The sequence below is a fragment of the Mustelus asterias genome, chromosome 14 (assembly GCF_964213995.1).
Source record: "Mustelus asterias chromosome 14, sMusAst1.hap1.1, whole genome shotgun sequence".
NCBI lineage: Eukaryota > Metazoa > Chordata > Chondrichthyes > Carcharhiniformes > Triakidae > Mustelus > Mustelus asterias.
In genome coordinates this window covers 95873219-95888356 of record NC_135814.1, presented here as the reverse complement: position 1 = coordinate 95888356, position 15138 = coordinate 95873219, and the positions used below count along the sequence as shown (strand labels likewise).

Genomic DNA, 15138 nt, shown 5'->3' with positions numbered 1-15138 from the left:
AACCAGGGGATTTTCAGTAACTTCATTGCGGTGTTAATGTAAGCCTACTTGTGACACTAATACTTAAACAACTAAATGTGTTCCAGAATCGGTTCCGCCCTCTTGTCTGAAACAGGGGGCTGGGGGGGAACTCCTGTTTCAACCTGTCCAAAGTCTCCCTCGGCTCTCGTCTCCTGAGGCCGTTTCCTTCCTTTCAGGTTGCTTTCTCCTGACTGTGGCAACACTCTTGTCTCTGAGCCAGAAGGCCACAGGTTCAAGTCTCTAGTCTGAGGCTTGAGCACAGAATGACGGCCCAACGCTCCGATGCAGTATTGAGGAGGTGCTGACTTGAAGAGGAGGAGTTGCAGGGAGATCTTGTCTGCACTGTCAGGTGGATGTTCCTAAAAAAGGAAGAGCAGGAAAGCTGTTCCCACTGTCCTGGACAATATTCATAGAATTATAGAATCCCTACAGTGCAGAAGGAGGCCATTCAGCCCATCGAGTCTGCACTGACCCACACAGGCCCTAACCCCATGTAATTACCCTGATAATCCCCTTAATAAAGAGGCAATTTATCATGGCCAATGTGAGTAGCATGTTCGGTAAATGTTTGCTGTCCCCTTCTCATGCTCCCTCTTGCCAGCTACCCGGGCACTGGGGTGTCCTCACATTGGGGGAGGGTAGGAAAAGGGGATATTCTAACAATCAACAGGCCCACAGACAAAAGCCATTGCACAATACAAATTTAATTACGAGACACAATATAATCTATTCAGGTCACAATCCATTGTCAGTACACCATAAACAGTTTTATGTACACACAGTCCACAGAAACATTGCCGTACTTGCACATTAATCGCCAGTAAAAGCTTTCTCTCTGTGTTTAAAAGCCAGGTTTATTTACTACTTATTGGAAATTTTAAACCATTTGATTGTATATATAACTTGGCAGGTAGATCTTTTCAATGCCCTGTGGCTGCTCTGAAACCCTTCCAGATCTACAGTAAAGTCTGGTTCCAGACCCAATATCAGGAGAGAGCTCTCTGATGCACCATTCAGGCATTTCCCCATGTCAGTCATCCTGTGCCACGCTGGCTTTGTGCCCACTGGCTGGAGGAATGCCCCCGGCCAGAGGAATGTCCCCTGGCCGGAGGAATGCCCGCTGGCCGGAGGAATGCCCGCTGGCCGGAGGAATGCCCGCTGGCCGGAGGAATGCCCTTTACCAGCTAGCGAAGGAGGCTCTAATTTGGCCTGAAAGGGCCACGCGCTAACTCGCCCACTGGGCCACGTGGCCTTGATTGCATGGTCACGAGAGTTCGTCTTACCCCCCCTCTGTAAGGGGGAGTATCACAGAGATTTACCGGTTCAGGTGATTTGCTGGAGTGGTTTACATGATTGTAGAATACTGCTGTAATATTTCAAGGAGCAATGTCATCCTTAGATGAGCGTTGGGCGAGCTTCCATTTCCATGGACATAAATAATGGGGATTTGGTGAGAATGAGAGCTGAGGAACTGTCCTCTGTAAATAGGTTGTCGACACTATTTGAAGAGAGCTCCTTTAACCTTTTTTTCAAAAAACACAAAATCCTTTCAATGTTAAAAGGATCTTGAATAACCATCTGCCATTAAATACAGGCTCACTACTTCCTGTAGGCGAAGGGCCTGGATTGAACTTTTCCAAACTCCAAGGCCTTCGTTGCAGTCAAGGTGACTATCTTGGTTCATTTCTGTGGGACATCATCCCCAAATGTGCAAAGTGCCAACAGTGTTCTCAAAGGGCTTTCTTTCAGCAGCTAATCTAACAGTTAAGGTGTAGTTAAGCACAGCCAAAATGGGTTGAGGTGGTTGACTCGGCTTAGGTGGTCAACATCAGTGCTACAGAACGCAAAGTATGCGAATATATACAGGGAGACACTTGCTGCATTTAGAGGTGGAGAGGTGGCTATCTCAGCGTGAGCCTTTGAATTTTCTATGACAGATTGGGAAGGGGAGGGTGGGGGTGCGTTTCCCAGTTAGTTACTGTTCCTATTAGGGTAAACTTGAAGGGCATCAACTGTGGCATCCATGGATAGAACTTCCCAGTATTTCCTCCTATTAATTCTCAGTCACGTATTTCAAGTTCATTTGTCCAGGTGAGTTGTGACAGATCTTCCCTTCCCACAGAAAGAGAGTACTGCTGTGGGCCCATCCCTCTCTCTTTTGTTTGAGCAGACTCAGGGATGGGTGTGCTGTGTGGGGAGGGGGTGTTTTTGCACCCTGTAGATAAGTCAAGCGACCCAAAATTTAAAAAAAAGCACCGTCTGAAACAATATTGAGGGACTGCGATATCCAAAAATGTAGCACAGGATACCGGGTGTTATCCCGGGTACAAAATTCCTTTTGTTTCTGTAGCAGCGTGGAAAGGTGAGAGCTGGGGGGATGGGGTAAGGTTGGGAAAGAGAGAGAGAGAGAGAGAGAAGCAGCAGGAGAAAGACTGGTTGCAAAAGAGAGGAAAGGGAGGGAGTAAGAGAGGGATTCAGAGTGGAGATAAAGAATCCAGCTTGCAGCCGCAAGTAGCTCTTGGAAGGGATATTTGAAGAGAGAGGGACACAAGGTAGAGGACCCGCGGGGGGGGGGGGGGGGGGGTAGGGAAGGATATATGTGTCGGAGGGGATTGACGATACTTCCTCCTCGGGGATTAGATCTGGCATATGACCCACGTGTATCGAGAATATAGCCACCTTGTGTGTAAAGCTCCTGTACTGTCCAATCGCGCCCTTGTGATGCACCTTGGGATGTTCTACATTACAGGTGCTATACGAATGCAAGCTGTTTTACTCTAATTCACCATCGTTTCATGCTAACGGGGTTAAAACGCAGCGACAGGGAGACAGACCCAAGATGGCTGCCAGCGTCCACTTGGCCTCAGAAGCCAGACTCGACGCTCAGACTCCGCCTGTTGACGTGCTCGATCTTGCCGGTGATGTAGTTGTCAAAGTGAGTCTGGTACTTGGCTAACATCTTCAGCAGGGGCCTTACTCTCAGCCACCACTGCTCCTTGGGCATCCGATGCCTGTCACACACCGAGAGAATTAAAAGCGTTAAACCTCGGCGGTAACATCACACAGGACAAACTCCAGCCCCAATGAGTTGAATGAAATATTTCAAAAGATTCACACCCTGATCTCCACCAATCTCCCTAACTCCCACCTCCATCCATCAGCACCGTTCTACAATAATCCTTTTATCTTTTTAAAATTCATTCGTGGGACATGGGCGTCGCTGGCTGGGTCAGCATTTATTCCCATCCCTAGTTGCTCTTGGAGGGCAGTTGAGAGTCAACCACATTGCTGTGGCTCTGGAGTCTCATGTAGGCCAGACCAGGTAAGGACGGCAGATTTCCTTCCCTGAAGGACATTAGTGAACCAGATGGGTTTTTCCAACAATCAATGATGGTTTCACGGTCATCAGTAGATTCTTAATTCCAGATATTTTTTTATTCCCATACTTACTCAAAGTCGGTTTCTGCCTTCAGATCAGTAACAGGTCGGAAAACCAGTGCCTTCCGGTTCATTCCCAGGACACAGGCCGTCTCAGGAGAGTTGGCAAAGACTTGCCCTGTCCAAGAAAAGGCAACTCGGTTACACAGAAAGGCCGATTACGGTGGGCACCCTGATGAAAGCACTGCAACCCCAGGCTTCTGCCGTAATGAATGTAGCTGGTAATGCCCCCCTCCTCTTTTCTTTATTGGGACCAGAGATCAATGCACTGCTCAGAGAGTCTGAAAGGAACACTTTCCAAATTGAGTGGGCTAGTCAAAGCTAACACTACTCCCAGCGTCAACACGATCAGGGACTTCTCACAACTCCCTCAACGCTTCGGGGGGGGCTTTCCTTGCTTGGTGCCCCCGCTCTCTCAATTCTTCAGTTTGATCCCTCCCTGTTTGCGAAGGCAGTCTTCCTCCTTCCCCACTGGCCCAGTGACTCCCACTCCTCAATGGCATTGCGACAGGTTTGGATTCAGATCCACTCGGGACAACTCTCCCTTGCTTTGCTGACCACCCCGTTTGAGGTTCCCGGTTCCGCTCTCAGCTCCTACAGCGTACCTTTCCTGTAGGATTCCAGAAGCTTCTCCGTCAGCCACTGAACGGCCTTCACGCCCAGCTTGGTCCCAAAGTTCCTGTCGAATGGTGTTGGCGCACCGCCCTGGAGACAGAGTGGGAAGGAAGTGAACGGAGTGGTTTGTGAATGAGGAGATTCGAAAGGGATGAACCGCCAACCTGAGGAGACACCTCGATTGTAACTCCTCCCCAGACCACTCCCACAAGCACTGCAACTCTGAGAATAACCCAAGCCCATCTCTATTCACCCGCTTGTGCAGAATAAGGGGTCCTGGGCAGGGCCACTATTTGATGCCCACCCCTCACTGCCCTTGAACCGAGAGAACTTGCTCAGCCATTTCAATCGCAGTGGATCTAGCCCAGTGGTGGGTAACCTGTGGCCCCTCTGTGGGTTTTGAATGTTGCCCACGAGACATTTTGTTGCCCATGCACAGGGTTAGCCAAATTCTGCTGGTTTCCGTCCCTGTTGTTTCTTTCCTATCAGTGTGACTGAAGTGATTCGCCCGTAAAGCGAGGGGAAGTGAAGTGAGGTGCGTACTGATTGCTCAGAACATTGACTGTGAGAGCCGCGCGCTCCCTCTGTGTCCAAAGCGTCAATATTTCTTTTGTTTTTACCATTTGAAGTTGATCAGAGTTCCATTAATATATCAATGATTAAGCATTGTTTATAACTCATTATTTGGCAAGTATTAGCATTGCTGACTCACAGCGCCAGGAACCCGGGTTCGATTCCCGGCTCGGGTCACTGTCTGTGTGGAGTTTGCACGTTCTCCCCGTGTCTGCGTGGGTTTCCTCCGGGTTCTCCGGTTTCCTCCCACAGTCCGAAGATGTGCATTAGGTGCTCCGGCTATGCTAAATTGTCCCTTAGTGTCCCAAAGAAGTGTAGGTTCGGGGGATAAGCCATGGTAAATGTGCAGGCGTTACAGGGATAGGGTGTGGTTGGTTAAGATGTTGGGAAGTCGGTGCAGATTTGCTAGGCCTCCTTCTGCACTGTCAGGGATTGTATGATTACAGAGACATTAATCACAGATTTTATTAATTGAATTTAAATTCCCCCAGCTGCCGTTGTGGGGTTTGAACCCATGTTCCCCGAGCATTAGCCTGGGCCTCTGGATTACCATTCCAGTGGCATTACCACCACCTTCCCCAACCTGCAGCATTCCCAGCCACCGTAACATTACTGCTTCAGACAGTGGAGGAAGATCCCGATAGAAGCAGGCAGGGGTCTATTGAAGGCAGTGACACTGGCACTGTGACGTGATGTTAACCTGCTGCCCTGCAGAGAGTCACAGTGACCGGAGCGGACCAGGCAGAAGGAACCAGCTCAGTTAAAGAATCTGTCACAATTCCTGGTGCACTGGCATTGCACCGTTCCAGCAGCGTCCAATGCAGTCAGCGGGCTCTCTGGAATTTGCTGGAAAATCCCATAAAGCACCCCCATTGCCCTCAGACACCCTCACCACCCTCTCCCAGGACAGCTGCCTGTCAACAACTTCCTGCTCCCAATGGACAGGTATTGTACCTGGACACCACTCTGGGAATTCTGAAGATCAGCCAGGCCTCTACAACCAGGGGCGGTCCAGTAATGCCGCTCGGTAACAGGCCTGTGAGCTCCCTTCCGGGATCGAGAACAACCAGGATCGGGATCCGGGATCGAGGACAATCGGGATCGGGAACGATCAGGATCAGGAACAAATCGGGAATGATCAGGATCGGGAACAATTGGGATCGGGAACGATCGGGATTGAGATCGATCAGGATCAGGAACAATCGGGAATGATCAGGATCGGGAACACTTGGGATCGGGAACAGGATCGGGAATGATCAGGATCAGGAACAGGAACGATCGGGATCTGAGTGTTTAGTCAGGTGACTGAAGTCTCCCAGAATGCACCTTTGTGTTGCACCCTGGTTGAACCTTTACCTGTGGCCCCCAAGTCTGGGCCCTGAGCGTCTCTCACCTGCTGCATATGGCCTAGCACATTGGTTCGACAGTCAAACACACCCTTCCCCTCAGCAGAGTACAGGTTGTACAGGAACTCAGTGGTGTAATACTGGTGGCATTTCTCATTTCTAGAGGAAAGGGGGGGAAAAAAAGAAATAAACTTTACCTCAAATTTTATGGAAATATGCCGACTAACAGTCTCCCAAATCTCATCTATTCCTCCCAAAGCAGTCCTCTGGTGAGGGAACTCCCTCCTCCTTCTCTCCCCTCTCTGCCTAATTCATCCCCCTCTCCTCACCCCCAAAACTAAGATTGGCAATTCACTGGGAGGCAATTAACTGAGTAATCCCCGGGCCCAGTGCACTGGAGCACTGGCTGGAGAATCCCTGGGCCCAGTGCACTGCAGCACTGGCTGGGGAATCCCCGGGCCCAGAGCACTGGAGCACTGGCTGGGGAAATCCTGGGCCCAGTGCACTGGAGCACTGGCTGGAGAATCCCTGGGCCCAGTGCACTGGAGCACTGACTGGAGAATCCCTGGGCCCAGTGCACTGGAGCACTAGCTGGAGAATCCCTGGGGCCAGTGTGCTGGAGCACTGGCTCTGGAAATCCTGGGCCCAGTGCGCTGGCTGGATAATCCCTGGGCCCAGCTCCCAGTTGACTGTCCAGCCTCCAGTTGACTGTCCAGCCTCTTCATGTTGATGAATGGAACTGTCTTCCATCTCTGCTGCCAGTAAATGTGATGTGGAAATGCCGGCGTTGGACTGGGATAAGCACAGAAAGAAGTCTCACAAGTCTCACAGTGCCAGTAAATGTCCAAGGATCTTGGGTGTGTGAGACTCGAGTTGGGAAGCTGTGCTGAAGCATTTAGACAGGACGCCTGGTCGAATTGCTGGTCGGTGCTGAATTAATTGATCTCAATTTGGGAAGGGGAGGGGTGTGTGGCGGGCCGCAAGCGTGACAAGAAAACTGGGTCCACTTCAGCCAATGGGAGAAGCTTCTGAAGCCCAGGAGAGCTTGTTGACGAAGACAGGAGTGCGGACGGGTGAATGAAGACAGGAGGCTGGACATCTCTTGCCTGAACCGGAATACTGCCGGTGACAAGGTCTCCTGGTGGAAAACAGCTTCGAGAGAAGACCTGTAACTGTGTCTTAGGGAGCAGTCTATGGGAATGACTAGAGCAGCCCAGTCCCTGGGAACTCTGTCCTTCCATCTCAAGGGCTAAAAACAGAAAGCGCCCATCACTAAATAGGAAGAGAGAGATGCAGCACGATCCTATTTAAGAGAAAATAAAAGGCCCACGTTGAAACCCCCCCGTGGTGAGTCACTCCCGAGGTGGAACAGACACTGTGGGCGGGAATTTATGGCCTCGCTTGAGCAAGACCAGAAATTCCTGCCCGAGGTGGTAGAATTCCAGCGAAAGACTTCATTAACCAGAGGGGAGCACCCAACTCCTTGGCAGCTCACAAGCACCTTCTAGTGGCTAGCTGGAGAACGGCGCCACTGGAGCCTGAGGTGCAGCCACACCATTACTGATTCTAATGTGGAAATCAGGCTTAGCAGCAAGACTGGGATCTTTCTCATCCACCTAAGAAGGCAGACAGGACCTCGGTTCAAAATAGGATCATAATCAGAGAATCCCTACAGAAGGAGGCCATTTGACCCCATCGTGCCTGCACCGGCCATAATCCCACCCAGGCCCTATCCCTGTAATGCCACATATTTATCCTGCTAATCCCCCTGACTCTAAAGGGCAATTTAGCATGGCCAATCCACCTAACCTGCACAACTCTGGACTGTGGGAGGAAACCGGAGCACCCGGAGGAAACCCACGCAGACACGGTGAGAACGTGCAAACTCCACACAGACAGTGACCCAAGCTGGGAGTCGAACCCGGGTCCCTGGCGCTGTGAGGCAGAGTGTTAACCACTGCGCCATTTGCTGCTCAAAAGAAATACAAGCTTTCAGCCCACCAAGCTGGTTCCAACATTCGATACGATCACAGCTGATCTGACTGTGGTCTTACCTCCACTCCAGATCCCGCGTGATCAAAAATCTATCTAACTCAGCCCTGAATGTGTTCAACGATCCAGCTTCCACTGCTCCGAGGAAGAGAACTCCTGACACTGACAATCCCGAGAAGGAATTCCTCCCCGTCAACACCTTCAATGGGAGACCTCCAGTTTTTAAACCGTGCCCAATTCTACACCCCCCTCAGAATCTTACATGTTTCAATAAGATCGCCCCTCATGTTTCTAAACTCCAGCGGATACAAGCCCAACCTGCTCAGCCTTTTCTCCTAAGAAAACCCCTTCATCCCAGGATTCAGACTAACGATCCTTTGTCAAACGGTTTCCAATGCAAGTACATCCTTCCTTAAGGAGAACAAGTCTGTACACACAACTCCAGATGTGGTATCACCTGTACAGCTGTTGCAAGACTTCCCTACTTTTTTACTCCACAAAGACCAACATTCCCTTTTTCTCCCAAATTACTCGCTGCATCCGTGCGTTACCCTTTTGTGATTCATGCACGAGGACACCCGGATCTCTCTACTGCAGGGTTCGGCAATCCCGCTCTCCATTTAAGTAATACCCTGCCTTAATATTTTTCCCGCCAAAGTGGACAATCTCATATTTTTCCACATTATACTCCATCTGCCAATTACTTGCCCACTCGCCTGTACCACTTACCTGTATCCTCCTCACAACTTGCTTTCCTACTGATCTTTGTAACATCAGCAAATTTGGTCAGAGTTGTCGGTTCCTACAGGCAAATCGTTATAAATAGCTGAGGCAGCAGCACGGATCCCTGTGAGGCACTCCCACTATTTACAACCTGAAATTTGACCCATTTATCCTGACTCCTGTTAGTTAGCCAATCCTCTCTCCATGCTAATATATCATCATCAGCTTTTATCCTACACAGTAACCTTTTATGCGGCATTTTTCGAATGTTTTTTAGAAATCCAAATACATTACATCTACCGGTTCTCCTTTATCCACCCTGCTTGTTACATCCTCAAAGAACTCTAATAAATTAGACAAACAAAATTCACAAAACCATGTTGACTCTGCTCAATTCTATTATGATCTTCTTGGTACGACTTCCTTAATCATTTTCCCAATGACAGACATCTAAGTGACCTATACTTTCCTGCTTTCTGTCTTCCCTCCCCCGCTTTCTTGAAATAGTTTTGTTACATTTGCGGTTTCCAATTTGTTGAGTCCTCATAGAATCTGGGAAATCTTGGAAGATTATAACCAATGCCTTCACTATCTCTACAGCCACTTCCTTTAAGATCTTAAGATGCAGGCCATCTGGTCCAGGGAACCTGTCAGCCTTTAGCCTCATTAGTTCTCCTAGCATATCTTCTCTTGTGATTGAGATTGTTTCAAGTTCCGCCCCTCCTTTTGCCTCCCCTACTATTCCTGGGACGCTTTATGGGCCTTCTGCTTTGAATACAGATGTAAAATACTTGTTCAGAATTTCTGCCATTTCCTTGGGTCCCATTATTAATTCCCCAGTTCATCCTCTAAGAACCAACATTTACTTTAGCTACTCTCTTCCTTTTTATATACTTGCAAAGCTTTTACTGTCTGCTTTGCTTCTCATACTCCAATTTCTCCCTCATTATTTTTTAGTCGTTGTTCATTGGTTTCTAAAATGTTCCTGAGCTACGACTTATCTTTGCATCATTATACATCACTTTATTCAATTTGATATCATTCTTAACTTCTTTAGTTAGCCACAGATGGTGAATCCTTCTTGTGGTGTCTTTCTTTCTCAATGGAATAGATCTTTGTTGAAAGTTCTGAAATATCTCCTCAAATGTTCCTCACTGGTTTCAGACCCACACTTCTCACCTTGAAACTGAATTGAAATTCTACTAAGGTACGATCGCTCTTATTTAAAGGATGCTTTACTGTGGGGCCATTAATTAATTCTGTCTCATTACTAGGTTTAAAAATAAGCTGTTCCTTGGTTGGTCCCAAAGTGTTTTGTTCCAAGAAACTGTCCCAAAAACAGCTGATGAACTTTCCTTCAAGCTACTTTTACCAATTCGATTCGTCCGATCTATATAAAGATTAAAATCTCCTCTTATCTGAATGACCTCGGAGAGTGCAACACTCTCTCAGCCTAGATATTGTGACCAAGTCGCTGGAGTGGGATTTGAACCCGCGACTCCCTTGACTCAGAGGTGACAGCTACCAACTGAGCGTCAATGGCAGCAGAGAAGCATCATCCCGTATCTTATGGAAATCATAGAATCCCTACAGTGCAGAAGAAGGCCATTCGGCCCATCAAGTCTGTACTGACCACAGTCCCACCCAGGCCCTATTCTCATAACCCCACATATTTACCCTGCTGGTCCCCCTGACACTAAGGTCAATTTATCATGGCCAATCCACTTAACCCGCACATCTTTGGACTGTGGGAGGAAACCGGAGCATCCGGAGGAAACCCACGCGGACACGGGGAGAACGTGCGGACACGGGGAGAACGTGCAGACTCCGCACAGACAGCCACCCAAGGCCGGAATTGAACCCGGGTCCCTGGCGCTGTGAGGCAGCAGTGCTAACCACTGTGCCACCATGTCGCGGTTTTACCAACGAGATCCTACCTCAACACGAGCCCCCTCTGGATTGTCGTCTTCATCTTCCCGGTCAGATGCTCCACGTTGGCCTGCGGTACAAAAGCGTCAGAGAGTGAGGAGGCGGGAATGCGAGCTGTTCCAACAGATCCTCCTCCCTGAAGGCACGGCCCGGAGGGGAGAACAACAGGAGACTGACGGGGTTTTAACAGACTAGCTCGGGACCAACTCTTTCCGCTAGCAGGAGGGTTCGTAACAGAGGGCACGGACTTACAGGCTTAATATCGTTGGTGGATTAGGCAGAGGGCGGAGCAACGAGTTGTTTGGATCTGGAATGTGCTGCCTGAAGGGTTGGATGGAAACAGATTCGACAGCAACTTTCATAAGGAATGGAATGTATAGACAAAAAGGGAACAATTTCCAATGTGATGAGGAAAGACCACGGTGAGTGGGATTAACCGGGTCGCTCTTTCAAAGGGCCACTACAGGCATGACATTGGAAGGTAACTACAATTTGCCACTGGGGCTGGATAGAAGAGGAAACCACCCCGTGGGGTTTTGCCTCATTCGCAATCCACTGACTGCCTGATGAAAAGACCCAAGTGCTGATGTTGGGTGGGATGTGATGCCCCGTGCAGTTGAATAGCATTCCAGTCACACACTGCCACTCGGTTTGTGTCGAGGGCGGGAGAACTGTAGCCCTGGGTCTGTAATCATCCTCAGGAGCGGCGGCACAGTGGTTAGCACTGCTGCCTCACAGCGCCAGGGACCCGGGTTCGATTCCGGCCTCGGGTCACTGTCTGTCTGGAGTCTGCACGTTCTCCCCGTGTCTGCGTGGGTTTCCTCCGGGTGCTCCGGTTTCCTCCCACAGTGCAAAGATGTGTGGGTTAGGTTGATTGGCCATGCTAAAATTGCCCCTTAGTGTCAGGGAATTAGCAGGGTAGATATGAGGGAATACAGGAATAGGGCCCGAGTGGGATTGTAGTCGATGCAGACTCGATGGGCCGAATGGCTTCCTTCTGCACAGTAGAATCTATGATTCTATGTCACAGAGTAATTGTAGCAGGAGGACGAAAGGAATGATTTTACCCCATCACCGACCCACCCCCACCATCCCACCTCCCCACCCATACAAGTCAGGCTTTGCACCTCACTCACATACCGTCAAGTCATGAATGTTAATGGGGTCTTCGTAGATGTAGGCGGCGTCAGCCCCGACAGCCAGTGCTGTGGCAGAGGCCAGGTAGCCACAGTAACCCCCCATGGTCTCCACAATGAAGACTCGCCGCTTGGTTCCTGATGCAGACTGCTTGATGCGGTCACAGGTCTGCAGAGACACAGAGAGACATCGGAAACACTCAGAGAGATCAGCCTGGGGGCCCAGACATCCCGCCCAGCGAGAATGGATTCAGCTCTTACCCCTCCCCGATTAACACTGCGCCAAATCTTCACCTTCTCTTCCATTGAAGGGTACAATGGGATTTCATTGAGTGAAAAGGAAGGAGCACGGTGGCACAGTGGGTTAGCACTGCTGCTTCACAGCGCCAGGGACCTGGGTTCGATTCCCGGCTCGGGTCACTGTCTGTGTGGAGTTTGCACGTTCTCCCCGTGTCTGCGTGGGTTTCCTCCGGGTGCTCCAGTTTCCTCCCACAGTCTAGAGATATGCAGGTTAGGTGGATTGGCCATGCTAAATTGTGCTTTAGCGCCCCAAGATGTGTAGGTTAGGGGGATTAACAGGGGTAAATACATGGGGTTATGAGAATAGGGTTGGAGTAGGATGCTCTGTCGGAGAGTTGGTGCAGACTTGTTGGGCCGAATGGCCTCTTTCTGCATTGTAGGGATCCTATGATAGGTTTTCTAAGACAAGTCAATCCTCCTTAGAGGATATTATTAGGGAATCTGATGGATGGATCTCCCCCTACTGCACAGGGCAGGTAGTTAAATGTGGTGCAGACCGTACCCACTATGTACTTTATCTCATTAATGATCCTCATTCCCCATCAATCTAATCCCGGCCCTCGTTCCCAGTCGCTCTAATCCTGGGAAGGTTCCCCATCACTGCTCCGCATTTCCCCATCACTCTAATCCCAGGCCTCATTCGCCATCACTCTAATCCCAGGCCTCACCCCATCATCACTCTAATCCCAGGCCTCACCCCTACCATCACTCTAATCCCAGGCCTCACCCCACCATCACTCTAATCCCAGGCCTCACCCCACCATCACTCTAATCCCAGGCCTCACCCCGCCATCACTCTAATCCCAGGCCTCACTCCGCCATCACTCTAATCCCAGGCCTCACTCCGCCATCACTCTAATCCCAGGCCTCACTCCGCCATCACTCTAATCCCAGGCCTCACCCCACCATCACTCTAATCCCAGGCCTCACTCCACCATCACTCTAATCCCAGGCCTCATTCGCCATCACTCTAATCCCAGGCCTCACCCCACCATCACTCTAATCCCAGGCCTCACCCCCACCATCACTCCAATCCCAAACCTCATTCGCCATCACTCTAATCCCAGGCCTCACCCCCACCATCACTCCAATCCCAAACCTTATTCGCCATCACTCTAATCCCAGGCCTCACCCCACCATCACTCTAATCCCAGGCCTCATTCACCATCACTCCAATCCCAGGTTATAAATGATGGCAGTACAGGCCTCCTGCTGTTCCCATGCACCGGGCAGGACGGGTTGAATGTCCTCCTCCCGTTCCCACGTTCCATTCCCCACCTCCGCTTACCTCCATGGCAGCGTTGACCGCAGTGTCGCAGCCGAGGCTGAAGTCGGTGCCCGGCACGTTGTTGCTGATGGTTGCCGGGATGACGCACATGGGGATGCAGAGCTCCTCGAATCGTTCTCTCCCCTCCGTCAGCTGCAGGGCTGCCACGAAGGCCTGCCGAGGAAGGAGAAGCACAGGCTGGTGAACGGCGCCTGCCCAGGTCACTGCGGCCCCATTGTCACCTCAGAAACCACCACACGGATCTCCGCCAGAAGACAAACCAAGATGGCGGCGGCGGCGGCTCTGGGCCTTGTGCTGGAGGATGCAGCCGAGGTTCACAAAGGATGGGTGGAGATGACACCAAGGTTTGAATTTGAACGGTCCAGAGATTGTGGACAGGTTGGTAGGTTTGACAGTTCCTTGAGAATGAAGCAGTCAGGTTAGGAAAACCTGATGGTCTTAATTCCAGCGGAATGTCGAGTTGGAGAGGATTTTAAAGAATAAAAAGCCCCTAATCTGCGGGTTAATTGGTTGATGTTATAGACACCAACCTCAGTGCTGCACTGGGCAGCCCAGATTACACACCCTGCTCCCTGGATTGGGGATCCGAGCCATCTCCACCCACACAGCGAGTATCAACAGTGTAAAATCCATGGTCAAACAGGCTGCTCTACCTCAGGGTCCAGGCAGACGCCACCAGCTGCACACGCTGCCAGTTTATCTGGAATTTCTATATACAAAACAAATCTAACATTTCTTGTCTGTGCGGCTGCAGTACCGGTGTGGGTCAGCAGGTGGCAAAGCCGAGCGATGCTCACTGCGAGCTCAGCAGCACCCCCTGTCGGCAGCTCAATGGCTGTGCCAGAGTGAGGGACGGCTAAAACCTATAGTGACGGTGGGTAAATGCCCGCCAAAACGCCGGCAGGGCACGGCCAGAGCCACAAGGCAGAGTGCCGGGGGGGGGGGGGGGTCCTCCCGACTCGGACGAACACATGCAGCATCTCACCTCGAACCCACCGACGATGAGGATGGCGTGAATGCGATGACTGCGGATCTGTCTCACGAGCGGTTCCATGCACTTCTCAGGGAGCGTCCTGCAAACAGAAGAAGGAAGGTAAGTTTGGGCGAAGGACGCGTAAGTGAAGCCGATACAAGAGGCGCTGAGAAATAGCTGCTTCGGACTGTTGGGACCAGGGAAGAGGGACATGAATTGAAACACAGCACACAAGCGTTTATGTTCCACACCAGCCCCCGTTCCCCTCGCACCCACCAGGGCGGCACGGTGGCACGGTGGTTAGCACTGCTGCCTCACAGCGCCAGGGACCCAGGTTCAATTCCCGGCCTGGGTCACTGCCTGAGCGGAGTCTGCACGTTCTCCCCGTGTCTGCGTGGGTTTCCTCCAGGTGCTCTGGTTTCCTCCCACACTCCAAAGACGTGCTGGTTAGGGTGCATTGGCCGTGCTAAATTGTCCCTCAGTGTACCCGAACAGGCGACTAAGGGATTTTCATAGTAACTTCATTGCAGTGTTAACATAAGCCTACTTGTGACACTAATAAATAAACCATCATCCACCACTTTCACCTTACCCGCTATTCCTTAGCTGGACAAGATTCACCGCCCTCTGTGTAAAGAGATCTCTCCTTATCTCGGTCCCAAGTGGTTTCCCTCTTATTCTGAAATTTGTGCCCCCTGGTTCTAGACTGTCTCTTCAATTCATTGCTGGATTTGTTAGTGATTATCTTACATCCCTGGCCTCCAAAATGTGGAAACATCTACCCAATGCATCCCTTCATACTTG

At 50.6% G+C, this 15138-nt stretch overlaps 1 protein-coding gene across 1 annotated transcript in view; it reads right to left on the bottom strand.

Annotated features, from left to right (window-relative positions):
- Nucleotides 1-705: 705 nt before the first annotated feature.
- LOC144503879 (ATP-dependent 6-phosphofructokinase, liver type-like) overlaps nt 706-15138 on the bottom strand; it is a 71592-nt gene continuing 57159 nt past the window's right edge. Inside the window, exons 15-22 of the mRNA XM_078228906.1 lie at nt 14347-14434; nt 13362-13514; nt 11778-11942; nt 10646-10707; nt 6041-6152; nt 4065-4164; nt 3472-3577; nt 706-3032 (exon numbers count right to left, since the gene is read on the bottom strand). Of these exons, the coding sequence (XP_078085032.1) occupies nt 2885-3032; nt 3472-3577; nt 4065-4164; nt 6041-6152; nt 10646-10707; nt 11778-11942; nt 13362-13514; nt 14347-14434 (934 nt within the window). The 3' untranslated portion in view covers nt 706-2884. The remainder of the gene's footprint in view (nt 3033-3471; nt 3578-4064; nt 4165-6040; nt 6153-10645; nt 10708-11777; nt 11943-13361; nt 13515-14346; nt 14435-15138) is intronic.